At 56.0% G+C, this 22706-nt stretch overlaps 1 protein-coding gene across 1 annotated transcript in view; it reads right to left on the bottom strand.

Moving 5' to 3' along the window:
* Nucleotides 1–18857, bottom strand: part of FOXP4 (forkhead box P4) — a 31258-nt gene extending 12401 nt beyond the window's left edge. Inside the window, exons 1-4 of the mRNA XM_012640812.1 lie at nucleotides 18638–18857; nucleotides 6865–6960; nucleotides 650–772; nucleotides 41–127 (exon numbers count right to left, since the gene is read on the bottom strand). Of these exons, the coding sequence (XP_012496266.1) occupies nucleotides 41–127; nucleotides 650–772; nucleotides 6865–6960; nucleotides 18638–18841 (510 nt within the window). The 5' untranslated portion in view covers nucleotides 18842–18857. The remainder of the gene's footprint in view (nucleotides 1–40; nucleotides 128–649; nucleotides 773–6864; nucleotides 6961–18637) is intronic.
* Between the last annotated feature and the right edge of the window lie 3849 nt (nucleotides 18858–22706).

The following is a 22706-nucleotide window of genomic DNA, read 5'->3' on the forward strand; positions in this document are numbered from 1 at the left end:
GGGATGCTGGCTGTCGTGGGGGCTGCGGGAGCCCTCTCACCTCTTTGGGTTGCTGCTTGCCAGCTTGCTGCTGGGTGAGGAGCTGCAGGTGGAGCTGCTCTTGCTGTTTCTTGTAGTATTCCTGCAGCTGGGGGTGGAAGGTAGGGGTGGGAGTGGATTACCACCAGCCGGGGACTGTGGACCCCCACAACCACCCCAGCCCTGTCCCATGTGGGCTCTTGGGGCCAGTTTCATTTCTCTCCCCAGTCAGCCCTGAGGGTCCCTGAGCAGGGCCGGGTGCAGAGGGAGGGGGAGGCTCATCCCACAGCTCTGAAGCCCCTGCTCTTGGTGATCTCCTGAGTAGGTCGAGGGGACAAGGTGCCAGGGTGTTCCAGTACTTTGCCCTTCCCTGGAGTTCAGCAGACAAGAGTGGGGCTGGCAGCAGGGAGGGCGTGCTGGGAGTATTGTGGGGGCAGGGCTGCTGGGAGAGGCCTGACCTCTGACCTCTCCCAGCTGTCCTGCAGGAATGCAGATCAGTCTGGCCTGAGCAGTCCCTCAGGTTTCTCCCAGCACTGGCCCTCAGTGGTGGTAAACAGCCCGGGAGAGGGGGGCTGGGCAGAGGAGGGACCAGGCTGTCTGTCCCAGGCTGTCTGTACCAGGCTGGACTCACCTGCTGGAGCATGAGGGCTTGCTGCTGCTGGAGCAGGGCCTGCAGCTGCGGCGGGGACAGAATCTGCTGCATCTGCTGCGGGGTGAGCATCTGCGGCGACATCATGGCCACTGACACAGGCACCTGCGGGATTCGGCCGTTAGCCTGCTCACTTCGGTCCCACCCCAGCGAGAGGCAGCACCCAGGGCCCCACCACGGCGTGGCAGAGATGCTCTGCCTCCCTGCTCTGTTTGCCTTGTCTCTAAAATGAAAATAGCAATAGTGCCTACCTCTTAAGGTTCCCATGAGGATAAATAAGTTAATACTTAAGACAGAGCCTGGCACATAGCAAGCGCTTATAAGGATTGGCTATTATCACAGGGTGCGCTGTCCTCGGGGCAGGATTAGACCCGAGTGACACTGATCAGTAGAACCCATGCTTTGGAGGGTTTCTCCTCCTTCCTCTTGCTCAGTCTGCTCTGAGAGCGCTACCTCCAAGGTGACCTGGCTGGGAGGGCAGTCTACAGCCATCAGAAGGATTCAAAAAGTGGCCCACCTGGCAGGAGGACCTGGACCGTGGCCCCGCTCACACACACGTCACACTCTCCAGCACACCTGTCTAGATGGCACACACACACAATGGCCCAGAGCCGAAGCCCAGGGAGTGCTGCTGGCACCGTCCTAGTCCTGGTGTGTGGGCATGTGGGTAATTTTGTCTACGGTGAGGCAGAAGGAACAACAGGCAGGGAGTTAGGAGGGTAGGCTTCTACTCCTAGCTCTGTACTGAACTTACTGTGTAACCCTGAGCAAGTCATCTGCCCTCTCTGGGCTGTCAGTTTCCTCAAACAAAAAACACAAGGATTGGGCTATAAGAGAAGACACCTTCTAGCTGGAATATTCAGGCTAGAAGTAGAGCAGCTTTCTGTCCCCTGCCCTAGGTTAGGCCTCTATAGGAGGCCCCAGGAATCCAGCCGCAAGGAAAAGGTTCAGGGGAAAACAATGACATCATTCTTTTCCCAGCCCCACCTCCCCTGAAACCCCCAGGCTTGTGCAGTGGCAGCCAGGCAGGTCTAGGCCCCTACGTTGTCTTGTTCTCCTGTTTTAGCAGGACAGTGCCCTGTTGGGGTTGTCTGCCACCCCCACCACTCTGTGAGTCTCACGTATATAGAAGTCTTGTCCAACTTCCTCTCTCTGTGTGCCCAGCACACAGTAGGTACTCACTAAGTGTTTGCTCCCTGGGCTGAAATGCCTTCCCTAGCAAATCAGAGGCCCTTCTACTGGCCCTGGGGCAGGAAGGGGGGGTATGGGGCCAGCCCAGTCGGGCAGGAGTGTGCAGGGACTTGTCCTGGGTGGTGACAGGTTAGGTTCCCAGGGGACCCTCCCCCCAGTCTCAGCCCCACCTGTGGGGTAGGGGAGGAGGAGCTGGTTCTCTTCCCAATCCCTGGCAGGGGCAGGACTCAGCCATGAACCACCCCTTAAGCCACGGATTAGGAAATCCCCAGGCAGAGGAGCCACGAGGGAGGGACAGTGAATCCAAGGATATCGAGGAACCCCCACCACCCCCAACTCTTCTCATCCATCCATAACTAGAGGCTGTGACCCACCTGGGCCTTACTCCTTTATCCCGGGCCTGGCAGGCGTAACACCTAGCTTTTCAGTAAGGCCCACACCATGTGAATGAAGGCTCCCAGGGACCTCTGATCCAGAGGGGGATGTGCCACATCAGCCCTCAGGAGTGGTTTTGTCTCTTTTTCACCCCGTTCCTACCAATGCGATCAGAGAGGTCCAGTGGCTTTAAGGGGCAGGGTTGGGATTCAAGCCAGGTGTGTGTACTGCATGGTTCCCAGGTCCCACACTGCCTGCCCCAGCCCCAGGGCAGGTGTTGAGGAGGGTCAGGGAGGGCACATGCAAATGGGACGTCTAGGGGCCAAGGGGCAGATGAGGCTGAGCCCACAGAGGCAAACTTCCCTCTCTACAGTTGTATCCCAGAAGGACTCTGCAGGAAGCCCACGTGCAGGGTTGTATGGTCCTTGCTCCCTGAGGGGGGCAACCCCCTTGCAAAGCCAGACTGTGTCTGTTGTTGGCTGATCCAGAGGCAGCTGGAGTGGCTGCTCAAATGACTTGGGTTTTGCCTTCCAAACACTTAGGATGCAAACCCTAGGCTAGGGGTGTCCGACACGGAGCAGGTACCGGGACTGTCCCTCCCATGGCGGTGGTCAACAAAGAGAGGCGTCGTGGTGGTGGTGCAGAGCCCACAGCCCTGATTTCTCAGTCGGGTGAGCCCAGTTCTTGTCCCTGATATTTACTACTCTTGGAAATCACCGAGCGTCACTTCCCTGTCTGCTGACTGGGGTCTGGGGCACTTGCCCTCCCCGCATCACATGATGGCATCACACGATGGCACAAGAGGGTGTTGCTGACAGCTCAGGACATGCCGGCACTTGGCTAGCCTTTCATGTTGGCCTTCTATGTTAACCCTGCCTCTCCGCAGCAACCCTGCGAGGCGGGACCATCGTCATTGCCATTTCACAGATGAAATGAGAAAACTGAGGCCAAGAGAGGTCAAACAGCCCGCCCTGCTCCGAAAGGACGAGAGAAGTGGTCAAAGTGATTGGTATGCTGATAAATTCTCCCTCAATGTAAAGAAAATCACTCTTTAAAACACTCTGGATCTCCCCTTTTCCCTCTTTCCTGTCCTTTCCCTCCCCCTTCTGCCCTGTTGTGCCCTGGGGCACTGCATGGTAACGGTCACTTAGGACCAAAGTGGGGGACCTGAGGCCTCAGGGCCACACATGACCTTCTGGGTCCTTGAGTGCAGCCTTTTGACTGAATCCAGACTTTACAGAACAAATCCTTTAATGAAGGGATTTGTTCTGTGAAGTTTGGATTTGTCGAGGGGTCACACTCAGGGATCTGGAGGGCCACAGGTGGCCTTGAGGCCGCAGGTTCCTGGCCGTCGTCTCAAGGTGGCCCGATGGGGTCAGGAAGGGTCGGCGAGGTGGCTGCCACATGTGGATCTCCCAAGCTGGTGGACCCCATCCACCTCCCGCCTTGGGAAGGTCGGATTCTGAGGACCGAGCTGGAGCTGCTTTGGGGTCCCCGCTGACCCCTCACCAGGCTGGGATGCAGCAGGATGGGCGCTCTGCAGCTAGTAGGCTCGGCAGGGCCGTGAGTCACCATCTGGAGAGCAGCCAGGGCAGCTCGCTGCTTCCTAGAGCCCTGCAGCGTGAACCCGGGCCAGTGCCGGCAGCTGCCCCAGCCCCTCCCTCAGGGACCCTGCTCAGGCCCCTGCGCCCTCCGCCCACCATGAATACGGTGTGCTCAGCTCAGGGAGTGACTGGAAGGAATAGGGACAGTGCCTGGTATAAAGGACGCCTATTTGGGGTCTGAGGGATGGAAGCAATTTGGTGCCAGAGTCAAGGAAACAAATTCAACTTTTTAAGTATGGGGTCTGGAGTCGCTGGGGGAGTGGTGACATCAGGCTGGAGCTTGGTTTGAGTTCCACTCCCTTGCACATGGCCAGAAGGAAGTCCTCAGACTAACTCTGGGCTGCAGGTGCAGCAAGAGAGAGAGAGACAGGGCTAGAACATGGAGAACAACTTCTGGAAATGCCAGGTAGGGGGCAGAGTCCAGGGGCCTGGCCCTAGCCACCTCCCCTCCACCCCAGCCACCTGTGCTGCCTTCTGCGATGGACTTCTTCCTGCTGGGGCCCAGGCCTGCACGTGGCCAGGCCAGCCTGCTGGGCTGGAGCTGGAGCCCTGAGATGGTTTGGGAAATTCTTCTGAAGCTGGCTGTGGAGGAGAGGGGTGGTGGCTGTGGCAGCAGGGGCGTGGGCAGGCGACGGTGCTGGAAGCAGAGCAGCAGCATTCTGTGGGGACCACTGGGAAAGGGGCTGCTATTGATGTCCCTTCCTCACCCGTTTCACTCGGGCTCCAGTCAACAAAATGCACTTTTACGCTTGGGTGGGGAGCCCGGCCCTCGAGCTCCTCTATCCCTCCAGCAGCCTTGAGCTCACAGAAAAGCTATTTCTAGGCCCTGCACCCTACTTGGGGACAGAGGTCCCACCTTTTCTTGGAGATTGTAAACTTAGGGGTGGAAGGCAAGGAAGGTATGCAGGCTGGAGGAGACAGACAGGGATCCACAGTCAGGCTCCGGGGAAAACTCAGACGTGGCCCCAAGAACCCCCATCTCTCTGAGACCCAGGGAGCCATCGCCTGGGTCTCTCTACCTGGGAACTATGGTGTCCACTCCTGTGCTAAGCGCGAGGGAGCATCCCAGTGCAATGATTGCAAGCGTGAGTCCTGGAGCTAGTTGTTTGGGTTCAAGTCTGGGCTCTGCCTGCTATTCGCGGCGTAACTTCGGGCAAGTTCCTTAACCTCTCCAGGCCTCAGTTTTTCTTCATTGCAAGATGGGGCTAACGGCAGCACCTATCCCGTAGGACGAGATGATACTTGGGAAGTGCTTGGTGCCTGCCTCGTGGCAAGCACTCTGCAATGTCAGTGGTTAGTTTGGGAAGGACTCAGTAAGCATCTGTTGAATGAATGAATCGATCTATCAGTTCGGGGAGGAAGGAGGCAAGGAGAGAGAAGGCCCGAGGACAGGATCATTTCATCTGTCTCTTTGATCCCAAACCTCTAGACCTCCCTCATTTTGGAGGGGGAGGGTCTCCTAAGGAAGAGTCCACAGCCTCTCTTCCCCCCTCCAGGATCTCGCTCTCCTACTTCTGGCACCCTGCTAGAAGGCCTTTGTGCCTGACTCAGCCCCTCTGACTACCACCAAGCTCCCTCCCTCCTGCCTTGGGTCAGCAGGCTCTTCCTGGTCTGGGGGAACATTCCTGTTGCCCAGCCTACCCCTCCTTGTTCTTAGAGGAGGGCACGAAGCTGGGCCCAGGGTGGGGAGGATTCAGAGACGTAGCCCTGGGGCCACTGCAGACACAGGGAGTGTATATGAGGGTAACTAATTCAGAGAGATCCAATCCTGACATCACACATGCAGGAGAACCTTTTACTTCATCCTAGTGCATTCCAGAACTTTCTCTTCCTCCCTTTATTGATTTTCCAGATTTTGTCCTCCCCTCCTCCCCTTTGAGGGTTGTCTCATTAGGTTCAAGATTTTTAAGAGCGCTACCGCTGAGGCCGCACATCTGTCCTGCACCTTGAACTTTTCCAAAGCACTTTCCGAACGTAAACTCATTTTATATAAAACCCAGACACTTTGTCAGAGCCCTGGAATCTCCCCCAGGACAAAACCGAGTCCTGGGTCCTTCTCTGAGCACCTGCACCCCACCCCACCCTCCTCGCCTCCCTCAGCTCCGACCCCAGACTCCAGAGCGCCTGTGGCTCAGGATCCCCGCTCAGGCTCCAGCTCACCCTTCCTCCCTTAGATAAACTTCCTTTCAAAGCCCTGCTTAATCCTCTCCCCAGTTCCAAGCCTCCCCCGCTGCTGTGGGGAGGGTGGGGAGGATGCCGGCCGTTGGCAGAGGGGGAGGGGAGCGGGCTGCCCGAGTTGTGACCCAGCCCAGACTCAGACTGCAATTCTCCCAAGTTCTTTGTGACACAAAAGGTAAACAGAAGGCCTGGGTGCCCCCCCTCTCGCCCCCCCACCCCCTCCACCCCTTCCAGATCTCCCCTCCCCCAGCCAGCCAGATGGGCTGGCAAGCTGGGGGGAAGGGAGAAGGGGAAAAAAGGGCAGATTGTGCAAAGAAAAACAAAAGAGATAGAGAGACACGAAGAGACAGGAAATGTGGAGAGACTGGAGAGAGTCGGCAGGGGAGAGATAAGGGGGAGACCAGGTGACCGACTGTGGCGACTGGGAGGGGCCAAGACCCAGACACGGAAACAGAGAGGGACGAAGTGACCCACAGGGACACAGACACAGGAGAAGTGACCGAGAGAGAGACCCTGAGGGGAAGAGGCAGGGGAGAGGAAATGGTGAAAGCTGTACAAAGAGACAGCGAGAGCCGCAGACAGACACCAGCTCGGATTGACAGACACAAAGAGAAAGAGGCTGAGCAAGGCAAAGACCTGGCCGTTCAGGTGGAGACCAGAGAGAAAGTGGAAGTCTCTTTGCCCCACCCCTGCAGTGACTGAATTTCCTTCCGGAAAGCTGCCCGCTTTTTGGCATTGGGGGCTGGCAAGAGCAGTTCTCCAAGGGATCCCTGCCCTCCCTCTGTGCCAGGCCCACCCTCTAGACCTGGCCTGAGCCCAGCCCAGCCAGCAGGGTGCCCTCCTCCTCACCTGCACGGCAGAGGCAGACTGCTTGCTGTCATTGTTCCCCGGGGAGCTCAGGCCTGAGGCCTGCTGCAACAGGAACTGCCGGGCCACCTGGAGAGCCTGCAAGACAGGGGCTGAGTCAGTGCGCTCTGCCTCTGCCGCAGCAGTGGCCTGAGAGGCTGGGTGGGATCCAGGACTCAGGGAGAGTTTGGGGTGCCAGTGGGGAGGAACTCTGGGTACACTGGAAGGTCCTGTGGGTGAAAGAGTCACAGATCCAAATGGGCTTGGGGAAAGGACAGGGATAGGAGTCAGGAGAGCTGTTGGGGTTCAGGGATCAGAGCCTTCAGGGACTCGTCCTTATTAGGACTCAGTGGGGACAGCAAATGGAAGGGCCAATGGTCAAACATGACTCTAGGATAAAGTACGGGGGGGTGGACTCGGGGCATTAATAACAGGTACTATTGTTGAGCATCTACTGCGTGTCAGGCACTTTACAGGCAATAGCTTATGTAATCCTTCTCTGTAAGGTTGTGAGGTAGGGATTATTAGCCCCCATTTTGCAGATGAGGAAACTGAGTCTCCAGGAGGTTAAGCAATTTGCTCAAGATCATACAGCTAGGAGGAATCACAGCCAAGATTTGAGCCCAGGAACCTGGCTCTGAGACCATCTGCCTCAATGGGTGGTCAGGCTGGGGGCTAAAGGAATAGCATTCGCTATGGAGATAGAGCACACGGTGTGGGGGATGAAGGTAGAGTCAAGGGGTCAGTGGCACAGGCTCTGAGCACTACGTGGCCTTCTGAGTTCAACAAGTGTGGGTGCAAGGCCCTGTGGCGCTGAGGGAATTGGGTCAAGTCCTGAAGGATGTCTGAACTATCAGCACAGATGCATGGACCACAGTGGCTTGGAGGACATGGTGGCTTGGACTGGACTCTGAGCCAGAGGGGTCACAGGAGCAGGAAGTTTATGGAGTTTGCAGGAGGAGCAGCTCTGGCGGGTCAGTGTGACAGTCAAGGAGTCAGGGGGCCCAGAAAATTCTCCATACGGCCAGCCAAGCCTTCTGTGCCCTCACTCTGGGTCAGTGGGGGGATCACAGGCCAGGGATGTAGGGGCCTGTCCTGAATCCACATAACAGGAGCACAAAACCCGTCTGTCCCCAGGCCCTTGACAGGGGGCCCTGGCATTAGGCGGACCTGGGTTTCAGTCCCAGTTGCTTGGCTTACGAGCCGTGACCTTGGGCAAGTTATTCCATCTCTGCGCTTCCGTCTCCTTATCTGAAAAACTGGGACACTACCCATCTCCGAATTACTGGGGGGATTAAAGGACCAATGCCTGGCACCTAGTTGGCATTCGGGAAGTGTTCACTCCCTTCCTTTCTCATTAATCTCTCAGCAGTTCTCCACTTCACTTCCTCCAGCCTCGCCCCCACACGGCCACGTGCCCCGCGCTCATCAGACAATGCGCCCGCTTGTGGCTTGCTAGCGCGTCTGTGCACACGCTCCTGTTTTTGCTCACGTGGGCTTCTAGCCTCCTGCTCCACCACAAGCATCTTCGAGGCAAAGCCTTTTAAGGTGGGACAGGGCTGTGACACTCATGGCTCAGCAAGCGAACGTGGAGTGACCACTGTGTGCCGAGCACACAAGCGCAGCCGCCTCGTGCCCGTGCTGAATGCCGAGCCTCCTGAGACTCCCGCCTAGTTTATCTCAGGATGGTGTCTACACAGGCACTACACACTCCTCACGGCCCCCGCCCGTGGCCCAGGCCCTAGCAGGCGGCAGGAGGGTCTTTCTCTCCAAGATTCACTTCCAAAAGTAGAAATCTGACCTTTCTAAGTCAAAAGGCTCCGAGGAGCCATGGAAAGGGGTCAGGAGGTGGGGTAGAGCGGGCAGGAGAGGCAGGGAGAGGCCAGGTGGTCATCAGGACGGAGGCCCTGCCGCTGCCACCTTGTTCTCACTGACCCCTCCAGGTCTAATGACAGATGTTCTTTGTCCTCCAAAGGTGGAGGTGGGTGGAGGGGCACAGGGTCCAAGGCCAGGGGCAAGGCTGGCGGAAGACGATGGCTCAAGAGGAGCTGGGCAGCCCAGGGGCCCAAAAGGGGCACTTGGGGCAGGGGGGCGGTAAAGCAGCCCAGATTGGGGGGGGGCAGTTGGGGAGGGATTTCCGGGGAAGCTAGGGGGAGAGCGCTGCTCAGTCTCCTGGGGTGCATGGGGGAGCGGCCAGGGGAGCTGAAGTCATTCCCCATTGACTCTCTTAGTTTGTGGTCCCCTGGAGCATGAAATTACATGATTTACAGGAAAAAATGACAGGGCCTTGCAATCTCATTCCTGTGAGACCTCCCTACCTGTGACAGGCCCTTCCTCCCCCCACAACCCCACCCCTGCCTCCAGGCTTCCCTCCTCCTCCTCCTGCCAGCTGAGGTCCCTGCTGGTAGGCCAGGTGAGAGAGAGCCAGGCAAGAGCTCAGGCCAGGCCAAGGCTGCCCCTTCCCTGACTCCCCACTCTGCCCTCCACTGCACAGTCCTCACCCGCTGCTTCACTCACCCACTCCTTCATTTACAGTTGTGACGTCCTTGCTGGATGCTGGGGACCACGCTAGGTGCTGGGATACAGAGAAGCAGAATATGGTCTCCGCCCCCCGGGGTTCACAGTGGGTTCTGTGATGACAGACTCTTACACAGAGACTGCTAAGGAGCTGGTCAGCCCAAAGCGGGGCTGGGCACCAGGGCCCAGAGAACGGCTTCCTCTGCCTGGGGAAGTCTGGGAAGGCTTTCCAGAGGAGGTGGCAGCACTAACTGGAGTCGCACCACCTCAAAGGTGAGTTCACCAAGTGGATAAGGAGGGTCACATCTATCACTCTGCTGTACCAGTTGTGTCTACACTGCCTGCTGGCACTGGGGCCTGTAGATCACGGGACTGCCCGCTACCTCTGAGATATGGGGGAAATGATGGGCCCTGACCCGCACAGATCCAACCAGACTGGAGCCTCCTTGAAAGCACAGACGTTGTCAAAGACAGCTGGGAGCCCCACCCCAGCACATAGCAGACGTGGGATACCTACTCACAAAATTCATTTGAGTCTAGGCTGAATACGGGAGGCCGGCAAAGGCTGACACTGAGTTTAACACCTAATATTTCTGCAGTGCCTTGCAGTCTTCATAGCACTTCTTCAAACATTTAATTGAACCTTCACAACACTGAGCTAGGCAGAGCAGGTATCAATACCTCCATTTTACAGACAAGGAAACGGAGGCCCAAGGTCCCACAGCTAGAAGGAGTGAAGTCCGGACACCTGACTGCCCAGCTCCCCACCACATGAGTGGCCTTCATGACCTCATGCAGAGGCCAGCGAGGCCTCTGAATCCCTTCCCCTTATCCGTGTGCTTTCAGCTCTCTGGATGGGAAGGGGAGGTGAAGATGGTTGCGGTAGAGAGAGAACACCAAGAAAGGAATCTCCAGGAGAAAGGTGGGCTCGGTTTCCCTTCCCGGGGGACCAGAGGTACCCAGACACAACCCTGGGTGGAAACGGTGTTCGGATGCCCCACCACGGAGAAACCATCATGGAAAACCTGGAGCGGGGGAAGAGGGGGCTCAGGACAGAGCGGAAAACTAGAGCCATTTGGCCTCTTACACCTCCTTCTCTTCCTCCCTCCACCCCTCAGACTGAAAACCGAATGCCCAGCTCTGTGGCTTGGGGAGAAGGTCTACCCTTCCTTTAAGGGAGGCAGTGCCAACCATTCGGCGCACCGACTCTGGCCAAAAGAGATCTGCATCCAAGCCCTGGCTCCACCGTACACGAAGTGACCTTGAGTAAGTCACTTTACCTCTTTGAGTCTCCATTTCTTCCTCCGCAGAACCGGACCAACCCCAAACTTGCTCACAGGGCTGCTGTGAAGAGCACATGGGCCAACGTGCATGAAGCACTCAGCACACTGCCTGGCAAGCAATGGGTCCTGGCTGAACATTAACTATTGCTATTGTTATTGATGTTTCGCCAGGCAGCTCCTGGTCATTTGCCCGATGCCACTGGAAGGCCTTGCTAACCAACCCTCTTCGGCCTACCGCCCCCTCCCCCTTTCTCCCCAAGCCTAAGAACTCAGTCTGTTAATGAAGCTGAACTCTCCTCCCCCATCCCCCATTCAGAAGTCATTAGCAGGATCTCTGCAATTAGGAACAAATGGCTTATAACGGATGGCATCCAGGGGGGTGGGGTGGGAAGGAGGGAATGGAGCTGTAGCTTTGAGGGCAATAGGGAGCTGCTATGAAAAGCGAGTCTTGGGGCAATGGAGTTTCTGGCCTCCAGGAGGGGACCCTACCCCCATTTCTGTTTCTGAGAATTCCAGGTTGGGGCGTGAAGGGTGGGAGAGAGATCATCCTCTCTGGGGAAGCCAGGTGCAGGGCTGTGTACCAGTCTTTTCGCCAGGCTGGAGAACTGGGGGCGGGTGTGTGTGTGTGTGCGCGTGCGCTCGTGCGGGGCGGTTGCGAATGAGAAGCAGCGGCACACGGACCACAGCCCTGGTGAGCTGCAAGTGTTGGAGGGTATCTGGTCCAGGGTTTTTCAAATTGCTGGTCATGACCCCATAGTAGGTCACACAATCAATTTAGTGGGTCAAAAAATAGGAATTTTATATGCATGTGCATTTGTATTTATACTGATCTAGTTCACTTAGAGATGAGGAAATGGAGATCCAGAGAGGGGCAGTGACTTGCCCAGAGGGGCACAGCGGCAGAAGCAGAACCTGAACCCACCAGGCCTGAAAGTGGGCTCTGCACAGGAAGCAGCAGCATGAGCTGGCCAGGCAGGGTGGAGCATGCACAAGCAAATTCTGGTTTAATTTGGGTGATGGTGAGGGGCAGCCAAAATAAACAAAATCCAAACTTCTTCTGTCTGCCTCTGCTTCGTTTTGGCAAAATTGGGATTCAGTCATAACTAAATTGCCTCGATAATTAATTTTCACTGGTGGGTGCTGGATTTAGAAGGGGGGACTAAACACTGTGTGAGGTGCTGGCCCCACCTCGCCCCACTCCAAACCTAAAAAGCATTCCCTGGAAAGCCCACCACCTTCACCTCCAGGGCAACAGGCTGATTTGCTATTAATTTACCAAGTAGTTATTAAGCCTGCAAGATGTTCACACTTCCTCAGCATTAGGGACGCAGAGTATTTGCGTTAGTGGGACTCACATCCTGAGGGGCTGGGAAAGACACTAAACAAAGAGACAAGCAAACTCTGGGACAGTGGTAAGCGTTATGCAGAGGACAGCGGGCTGGCTTTGGGGTGTGTGGCCAGGGAAGGCGGCTCTGGTGAGACACTTAACATCAGAAGGAGGTAACTCTTCCAAGGGACAGTGTTCAAAGTGAAGGAAACAGAAGGTGCAAGGGCCCTGAGGTGGGAAAGGTTTGGTGCATGACGGATTAAAAAGGCCAGTGTGGCCAAGCAGAGCGGCCTGAGATGAAGTCCCAGAGATGTGCAGGGGCCAGACCACAGAGGGGCAATGATTTTTTTTTTATTTCATTCTACACTTAGAGAAAAATTGCTGGATGGTTTTGAATAGGAAGTCATAAAACCTTTGAGGGTAGTTATCTAACCCACTGCTAGTAAACAGCAGGTGCCTAATAAGTACTTGTTGATTGGAATTAAACAGGAAACACCTCTTGAGTCACCCCCGCAAATGCGACTGCTCAGGGCCCCGAGGTGGAGGGGAGGGGAACAAGAAGAAGGGGTTGGACATCAGTGGTCCTGGCCGCTGGGAGAACTGACCTGGGAGGGGAAAGTTCTTGACCAGCCAGGTTTTGTCCCCCAGCAAAGAGACATAAAAATGAAACTACACAGAGAAGAGGCCAAGGAGGATGGGGAGAGGAGACTATAAAACCTCCGAAGTGATTCCACACCTTTTTCCCTTTAAAAAAAAAAAAAAAAGGCTTTTTGGAAAAGGCTGTAAATTTTTTTTACACCAACCTCGTAAAAATGACATGGGAGCATTCTCAAATTAGAACCATTAAAATGAAAACCAGCAACGCACAGACACAGACAGGCCCATGGGGTGGAGGCTCACATCCTGGGCACACAGCCCTGGTTTCGGGACCCCTTCCCCACCTAATGCCTTGAAAAATTGCCTCCTAGCGGCACGAACTAGACTCCGGCCTCAGCGAGGCAAGACTTGATGACGGAACCGGCAGTATGGAAAGGCAACGGCGGTCCTTCGCAGGGCTCCTTCCCTCTCTCCCTTCCCCAAGCCACGGCTCCGAAACCCAGGCAGCCTTCGTGCCAGCAGGGGCCAGGCTTGGCCGGCTTCCTGCCACCGTGCGGCCCAGGCCTGCTCCGTTCTTCTAGGCCAAAGCCGCCTCTGCGGGGCTGCCCCAGGTGTCTGGGCAGGAAGGTCTGGCCTTTAGCAGGGAGCTGACTGACATCACGGGCTGAGGGGCGAGCCGAGGTTTCTGCCATTGCTCTCCTCACTCCTGGTGGTGCCTGGAGGTGGCTCCCAGACACTCGTCCTGTGTCCTGCCCACCCACCAGGCCTTACTTGTGGAGCTCTCTGGAAGCCGGTCTACTCTGGGGGTCTGAGTTCTGAGCCGCTTCACTCTAGCCACTTCTGCAGGGGGCTGTAAGTACAGGATTTAGAGCGGGGCCAGTGGAGCCTGCGACTCTCTTCCCGAGGACTCCTACTGGGGCTTCTCAGAATGAAGCTCCTCCAGGAGAGAAACGCCTCACCCACTGAGGGCTCCAGGCCAAGTCCCGCTCCATCCTTCACCCTCCGAAGAAGGAACATGCATGCACCCACCTTCCCCGAATGCTCCTCTCTGTCCCCAAAGTCTTAATGAGCAGGGACGAGAACTCTGCCATAAAAAGGGGGTGAGGGAGGGGAAAAAAGAGGGATTTCAGAATTCCTTACAAGGAGGGAAGGTAGGAGGCTTTCCTGCTAGTAGAGTAGGCTGGCTCCTTCCTAGTCCCACGAAAGCTGGGCTCTGGAGGTCGCTCCCCCAGGCCCTGGGGCCTTTCCTCTCCCCTCGTAGTAGTACAACTCTGTCCTAGGGGAAATTTCTGATACACAAAGCAGGGTGGCCTTTGGCTTACGGTGACCCAGGAGACATACAAGAAGGCATATGGTTACGGCCCTCTCCCCGGCCCTGCCTCCTCTCCCCACGTCCGGGCCAAGGAGGGAAGAGCAGTTTCTAAGCGTTTCCCCGCAGAGCCATGAGCTGGTGTGCAGTCTCTAAGCCTGCCCTCTGGGGAGCACAGGCCCCAAGTCTCTTGTCTCCTGCCACACCCCCGGCATCTCCAGAGCAGGGGCTCATTCTCCAGCAGGAAAAGGAGAATCCAGAAGGTGTGGGCCCGGTCACCAACTGTACACTCTGGGGCATGGGAGCAGGAGTCCTGAAGACTGAGGACAGCTGTTGACAGTGTGTGTGTGTGTGTGTCTGTGTGTGTGTGTGTGTGTGTCGGGGGTAGGTAGACAGGGGCTAATTCACCCCTGAATCCTCCCCTCCACCCCCCCCACTATCCCTCTAAGTAGCTTGGGCAGAGGAGGGCCGGATGGGGAAGGAAAGGGAAAGAAAAGTCTCTTCCATTCTTCTTCTCCCCTCCCCCAAGTCCCTGACACCCCCCATCTCTTTGAAGCGGGGTGAGCTAAAAGCCCACTAATATGCAGAGCCCCCCAACCCTTTTGAATCTCCTCACAGGATGTGAATGGGGTGGGATTTGGCCCCGTTGCCACGGCAACTACGGTGGGAGTTCCCAGACGCTAGGCAACCCTCCTGTGACCCTTGCTGACCTGTCACCCCTGCAACCCGTGGACAATGGGAGTGCGCGCACCAGAGGCCCAGGACGCCTTTCAGTGCGGCCTCAGCAGCTCTGGCTGCCCCGCCCCACACAGGCAGCCCTCCTGGCCCCAAGTCCAGCTCTTTCTGGCCAGTGGGCCCAGACCAGTCCCCACGACCTCCCCTCCCAAAATCTGGGGCACACTTCTCCCAGGCCTCACTGCCCCCCATCAGAGAGCCCAAAGGATATGTGTGGGGTCCTGGGGAAAACCCCCACACTCTGGGAACATTTTCATACAGTGGAGTCTGATTAGGATAAAACACGAGAGCAACCTTCAAAAACAGCCATCATAATAGGGCAAAAATGTAGGAGTGGGGCAGTGTGACAGAAGCACTTGCCTTGGGGATGGAGAGGGACAGTGGGCAGTAGGTCATCTACAGTCTATTCTTTAGCAGCGGCTGGGCAGCACCAGCTCCAGCTGGCCAGCAGCGGGCCTGGTGCAGAAGAAGGCTCAAGGCGTATTTGCTGAATGACTGAATGCCCCAAGGCCCAGCACCCTCCCCAGGGCAGACTCTCCACGAGGGAGGAGACTGCAGACGTGGTAAAGCCCCCAGGACAGAGAGGAGGTAGTGTGGCTCCATCGCCCACCAAGGATGGGGCTGCGAAGAGGGATCCGGGAACAGGGGCCTTGACGCTGACGTGGGGCCGCCAGCCGACGACCCCCTCTCTCCAATCAGACCTGGCCCGGCAGCCATACCAGGTCACCCCCCAGCCTCTGTTTAAACAAGCTCCCAGCCCGCTCGTTGCATAGAAACCGGCTCCTGCTCTTGTTCCAAAGTGACGTGGCCGCCCTCTTCAGCACTGTTTGTTTCAGCCTAAAGTCCTGTCGCAGACCTGACTTCTGACTCGCCCTGTTTATCTCTCTCCTCTGTCAACTCATTACTCCCAAAGGCGAGGATTGCATTTCCAGGGCTTGTTTACCCAGAGCAGAGGGACAGGGACCGAGAGAGAGACGGACAAAGGGCAAGGGGGCTTGGAGACCAAGGAGGGCACAAGCACAGGACTCGCATGGTCCACAGACCCTCTCCCAACTCCCTTCCTAGAGTTCGAAGTTGGTGCTATGGCAGCTATTCAGGGCCCCTGCCAGTGTTGCTTTTTCATCATTTTAAGGTCATCCGCAGACATTTATTTAGCACCTACTATGTTCAAGGCCTTGCTCCCTCTCTTCTCCATTTCCCACAAGAACTCTGTAAGTGGCGCAAAAAGGAGGGTGCATTGAGCCCTGAACTAGGGACTAGGGTCTTGCTGCAGTCTGTTATTTATTTTTTTTGGAGACAGTCCTGCTCTGTCACCTGGGTAGAATGCAGTGGTGTCATCATAGCTCACGGCAACCTCAAACTCCTGGGCTCAAGCGATCCTCCTGCCTCAGCCTCCTGAGTAGCTGGGACTACAGGCACGCGCCATCATGCCAGGCTAATTTTTCTGATTTTTGTAGAGATGGGGTCTTGCTCTTGCTCAGGCCGGTCTCCAACTCCTGGCCTCAAGCGATCCTTCCTCCTCAGCCTCCCAAAGTGCTAGGATTACAGGCTCGAGCCACCGCACCCGGCCTCACTGCAGCCTTTTGTTGTGTTGCCTTGACAAGTCGGAGCCTACTTCTGGCTGCCTCATCTGTGAAATGGGAATAATAGCATTGACCTCCCAGGGATGGTGAGGTGAGTGAATGACACAGTATACACGAAAGACCTAAAGCACCAAACAGACGAAAGGCATTTGTTTGTCCTCTAAGGACTTCCTGGTTGCGACTGAGAGGGAGGAAGAACCTGAGGGGCCAAGGTCTCTTTCCCATACTTGTTAACCCTACAAATAGGAACACTTGTTGTTGGGTACCAGAAAATGTTACCCTTGAAGCCCCCCGCAAAACCTCACTCGTATATTGGGGGTGGAGGGATGGCCCACAGATGGTTTCATTTTAATTCAAAATTTTTAATTTTAATTTTGCAAGGTTCTTCTCATAGTTTGGAGCCAACAAAACCTTTTTTACAGTCTCAAATATGTTCCCTGGCCCTGGGCACTATGCCCATAGTGAGCCCAAATGGATAAAACAGCCCTCTGCCTGACTCCAAATCCCCACCCCAGTTTATTTGTGAAACAGATATAGGATTTTCCAGGACTTTGGGATACTCCCCAAAACAAACAGGAATAACTGGAACGTGGAATATGGATGGGAAAACATGGCTCATGTGCAATGCAGAACCGAGAAACCTGATCAGTACAGGCAGTTCTGTCTCTCCCCACCCCAAACATCTCCCCAGTTATCCAGAGATCTGTGTTCACTCTTCAAGTAATTTTTTAGAAGAAACTTTCTACTTTTGGTACTCCCCCACCTCTGCCACATTCTAAATTTTTCATGGCTCCGTCTGCATAGCGGCACAGGAGGGGAAGAGCAGGCCACACAAAATGGGTGGCCTTGGGGACTTCTGGAGGGGGTGTGTTTTGCTGTTATTTTGATAAAGGGTAGGATTTGCCCTTTGACCTTCTGTCTCCAGCAGAGGGCACAGACTCTGTGGGTCGCTTCCCCAGAGAACTTGCTTAGGAAGGCTTGGGAGATGGCAGCAAACTCCCAAAGACCATCTCCCTGGGGGAAGGAGACAGGCCCTTCCTGCTCTAGTCTCCACTGTCAGCAAGAGGAAGTGATTTTAAAGTCCCCAGTTCTGCTCACAGGCACATCGACAAGTCAGTGTGTAGAGGGACTGCACATCTAAACTGCATCTGATCCTAACACTTTAGGCACCAAGGAGGCCAGGGCTTACAGGGGCCCCTGACTTCGCTAGGGTCACACCGCTGGTAAGAGGCTGGCTGGGACTTAAATCAGCTTTCTTCAATTCCTGCTCTAGTTCTCGCTGGCCAGCTTGGCGCAGGGGTGCTGAGCTTCTGATGGTGCTGCTTCCAGTCTGACCTCTGGCTCTAGGAATATGGTGGGAAAGGGCCCTTAGGGGTTATGGAGTGGGGGTGGGGGTGAGGGAGGAGCCCCAGGGTGAACCTGGGAGATGGCAGTGCCTTGGAGGGGAGCAGGAGGGCACAGCAGGTACAGACATCTGTGCACACGAGGCAGGGGTGGGGTACTAGGCAAGGATGTACATGCAGGACCCTGCTTTTCCACGTTCCCAGCAGAGCCCCCGAGGGCCAGCACCACCAGCAGCGATTCCAGGAGCAGAATCAAGTAAGAGAGAAAATCCCAAAGCCAGGGCTGGCTGGGCCGGTTCCCCTGAACTTGTCAAGCATGATTCTCCCTTCTCCCCTGGGTGGGGCCAGGACCTGGGGCCCCTGCTCTGTCATCACCTAACCAGGCTCCCTATCCTCCTGCCTCTCGATCCTCAAAGAGGCTGGTCTTGAACTCCTGAACGCTGCACTTAGGGTGGGGATGACAGGGGTGGGACAGGGTAGGGGGACACAGCCGGGAGTTCTAGTCTGAGCCCTAAGAATGGAGGCCTGCCTTTGCCTACCTCCCTTGGCCTTCTCCCAACTGCTTCGGCCCCTAGTGCATGGAAGTTTAATCTCTTCACAGCTTGGATCTGGCGCCCAGGCGGACGTGGAGGTGGGAATGTTTTACAATACAAATAAAGTGAAGACACCCCTGTGTGCACAGCACCCCCTCAACCCTGTTAATTTGGCCAGTTTCCTAGCCAGTGTGCAGGCGGAGAGCAGAGGTGCCCACCCATTCAACACGCAGACTCTCAAGCCTGCTGCCCAGGCATCTGTCTCTTCTTACAGCATTTCTGGGACCATCCCAAGCTCCATGATCTCAGCCCACCCCCACCCCAGTTCCACTTCTCTCTCTTGAAAATGCTGCGTTAACCCAGGCTCAAACTGGCCACCAGAATGGGAGGGTGCAGACAGAGCGCTTGGAGGCTGGCCAGTCTTAAGAATGTTCAAGTGAGGCTGCCTGGCAGGGAGCAGTGGTGCCCAGGTGGCCAGGATGGAGTGGGACGAGGCCTGGTGTCCCCTCTTCCCCTCCCCAGACGCCCAGGAGGGGCGCCAGCTCCTACCTGTTGCTGCTGGAAGTGCAGCAGCTCCGCAGGACTCATCTCACCGTTGCTGTCTGCACCAGTGGCTACATCCCTGCCCGTGCAGCCTGCGGCCGTGCCAGTGGCCCCGCCGCTGCCGCCATCAGCTTGCCCAGAGAGGCTGCCCACGCCATTCTGACCAGACGGAGCCGACCTGATTGTCTCCGAGGCGGACTCCACCATCATGTCGCTCTAGCGGGACCTGGAGGAGGAGGAGAGACATGGGGGAGGAGCCAAGGCTCGAGGCTGGACGGGCAGCAACCAAAGCCCCCCAATATTACAGTCACCACCGGACACCTGACGTCCGTCCCCCCCACCCATCCCCAGTCCTGGCGCATCTCCCCCCATCACTGGACACCCCACTCCCCTCACCCCCATCTGCAGTCCTGCAGCATCTCCTCCTCAACTTTCCACAGGCTGCTCTCTGGGACCCCTCATGGGGTGTGGCCCCTCCCAACGTCACCCCTCCCCTAGGCCTGGGTAAACAGCAGCTCCTGACTGAAGCTGAAGCCTCCCATGCTCCTCCCCTACATTTCCTCCACTTCCAGGAGACCTGGGCTGGGATGGGGAAGGGATGAAGGTCCTGCACTGCCCATCAGGGTCCTAAACCTGTTCTGGACTCTGCCTTCTGGCCAGGGTGCTAAGGGAAGAGAGAGAGGGATCGGCTGGTAGGGGAGGGGGGGAAGTCCTATGCCAATGAGGCAAAGGCAGGAGAGTTATTCACTAGGGACCCACCATATTGCTGCCCCTTCCCTCCACCTGTAATGGGTTTTGTGTTTGTTCCCCAGGGCAGAGCGTCCTTCCCCAGGCCACAAAAGGCCCTAATCAATGTTTGTTCTACAGTTTAAATGGCAGCCACTGGCCCAGCACCTCCTGGGAGCCATTCAGCTGGGCGGGAGGCATCCGATAAAGGATGCCCTGGTCCCACTTTCCATCTTCTGTTTTAAAGCCCTCAGCCCAGTCAGTGCCTGCCCAAAAGCAGACCCTCAATACTGTCTACTCCCTCTCTACAGGCACCATGAGTCCTCTGCACAAGCACTGTGGGAGACAGCTGTCACACCCGTTTTACAGATGGAAAAATGGAGGGTCTAGAGAGTTGGGTTACTTACCCAAGGCAGAGAGTCAGGGTCTGAATCTCCCCACCCTGGAAATACCTCCCAAGGAGTGGCTGGAACATCCCCAGCAAGACAGGGTGTGTCTGGGACATTCAAGGGCAATAGAGAGGAGGAGAGGGTGGTCCGAGCTGCTGCACACAGCTCACGGAGGTTCCACGATGGTGATGGGGTACTTTATGCAAAGCTGTTCTCAAATTCTGGAGGGGGTCCCCAACTACCCCCAGAGCTACAGTCACCTGAGAGGAACGTAGATTTCTGTCACACGAGCCATGGCTGGAATCCACCACTGACTTTTGACACATCTTTTTTTTTTTGAGACAGAGTCTCACTCTCTTGCCTGGGTTAGAGTGCCGTGGCGTCATCCTAGCTCACAGCAACCTCAAACTCCTGGGCTCAAGTGATCCTACTGCCTCAGCCTCCCGAGTAGCTGGGACTACAGGCATGTGCCACCATGCCTGGTGAATTTTTTTTTCTATATATTTTTAGTTGTCCGATTCATTTCTTTCTATTTTTAGTAGAGACGGGGTCTCGCTCTTGCTCAGGCTGGTCTCAAACTCCTGAGCTCAAACAATCTGCCCGCCTCAGCCTCCCAGACTGCTAGGATTACAGGCGTGAGCCACCGCGCCTGGCCAAACTTTTGACACATCTTAAAGTCCCTAAACCTCAGTTTCCTTGTCTGTGGCAGTAAAATATTCCTCCATATCTACAGAGGAGGGGTTCCAGGACCCCCCTGGAAACCATAATCCAAGGATGCTCAAGCCTCAAAATTGGCCCTGCAGAACCTGTGACACAGAAGTTGGCCCCTGTACCTGTGGGTTCCGCATCCCAAAAATACTATACAGTACCTTTAGTCTGTGGTTGGTTGAATCAATGGATGTGGAACACGAGGATACAGAGGGCCAACTATATTTAATCCCAGCCTCTTGAGTCCTTCGAGGAATAAACTGAAAGTACGTACAAGGCACCTGGCAGAGCAAGCCCCCAGTACTGATTAGCTCCTTCTCCACCTACCCTACTTGTAAGGGTGAAGCCCCTGAGGCTCAGAGAGGCCAAGAACTTGGCCCAGGTCACTCAGAGGTCACCAAGGGGTAGAGCCACAGGAGCATCCAGAAAGGCCCAGGGAAGCCAGCCAGTGTTCTTTCCTCCCTGTTTGATCCCCTTTGGCCAAGGCAGACCCTACAACCACATGGCCGCGCTGACCCACTTGGTGGACGAGGGCCTGGCAGGTAGCAGATTGGAGACCTGCAGGAAGAGACTGGATTGTTATTTCCCTAGTTCTTTCTCCAAGGAAGCGGCTCCAAAAGCATCTCCCTCCAACTCTCAAATTCTCTCCTTTACTCCCAAAGGGCTCTTTTCCCTCACTCTACTGGGCCATTTGCTCAGCTTTTATTCCTGCTGGGACAGAGAGGGAAGGAGGTGGAGGATAAAGAGCTGCTAAGGGTCCATGGGGAGCCACATCACTGTTCCTGGGGACTCTGGGGACTTGGGGTATTCCTGTCCCAGTGAGTCTGTGGCCTCCTGGGTGCCCGTGTTTCCGAGTTTCCCCATGTGTTCCCAAGGTCTTGCTCTGCTCACTCCCTCAGCTGCCACTCCACTCCGGGGTTCTGAGAGGAGCAGGGCCTGGGTGCACGCAGGATGGGAGTGATGGTTCGGAAGAGATTGAGCACTCGGTCTCAGGACTTAATGGCCGTGTCAGCCTGAGGGCGAGTGGCTGCGAAATGATGAATGGGGTGGGCACCAAGGCTGAGGCCAGAGCACAGGGCTCTAGCCCCTTCCCTGAAACCAGCCACCCAGGAGCGAACAGAAGCACCTTCCCCCACTCGAGGCGGGCCTGGGTCTCAGCTACACGAGGGGGTACGGAGACAGCAGGCCCGCTCTGCTCTCCCTCTCCCCCAACCCTGGCCCTGCTGGGGGTAGAGAGCAGCTGCCTGCCCTGATTCCAAGTCTAGCTCCTCTGAGATCTGAGAACTCCTGGGCCCCAGGGGACAAAGACCAGAGCCTCTGGGGTGTATGCACTCACAAGAGAAAGGAAAGAGAATCTGGCAGTTATTTCCTAGGGGTAAGGGAGAGCCTCCCTTCTGACACACAGGAATACCATAAAGTTGTAGATCAGATAGCAAGTTTGGAAAAAGAGAAAAAAGGGAGAAGGAGGATGCAGACAGAGGTGTCCCTTTCTTTTCTTTTTAATTTGGGGGGGTGTACAAAGCGATACCCAGTGAACAACATAATTGCTGCAATGTGGTGTGTAATAATAGCTATTCAAGGGCCGATCATTCATATTAAACAGGGTGAAGCAAGCCTCTCATTTGCATGCTTGAGATTATATGCATTTGAAAAGTCATTTCCGCAGGGTGTATGAATGGCATTAATTCCCATGTGGCATACTCTGCCCCCTCCCCGGCCTTTGCTGATGACATATACCCATACACCTCCTTCCACACTCCTACCCACCCACCGACACACCCCCAAACCTGCAGGACAGGCACTCCCAACCCTCTCCAAGTTCTCACCTCTGCCCTGGGACACCTGCCCTCCAAGAATGAGCATACCAGCAGCCTCACACCTCCTGCTCACCTTTCCATAAGGTGTTGCAACTGCACTGGAGTGTTCCCTGCACTGTGGGTGAGCCAGCTCTGAGTGCCTGGGGCCCAGCCGGCTAGGGACAGGACAGGGTAGGGTGCTGGGGGCAGGCCTTGATATCAGTGCTCTGTAAAAACAAAGGTGTCGGGAAGGAAGCCAGTGTCCATGGCAGCCTGCACCCTGGCTACGAGAGAAGGCAGGGGTCTGGGCTCCACCACAAACTAGCTGTGAATCCTTTGCCTTCCTCTTTCTCTGGGCCTCAATTTTCCCCTCTCTACATGGTGGGGGGTGGTCTTGAAGGTCTCTTCTGACTTGGAGCTCCAGGAGCAAAACTCCCTAGTCCAGCAAGTGGACAT

This window comes from Propithecus coquereli, unplaced genomic scaffold, assembly GCF_000956105.1.
Source record: "Propithecus coquereli isolate 6110/MARCELLA unplaced genomic scaffold, Pcoq_1.0 Scaffold158, whole genome shotgun sequence".
NCBI classification, from domain to species: Eukaryota; Metazoa; Chordata; class Mammalia; order Primates; family Indriidae; genus Propithecus; species Propithecus coquereli.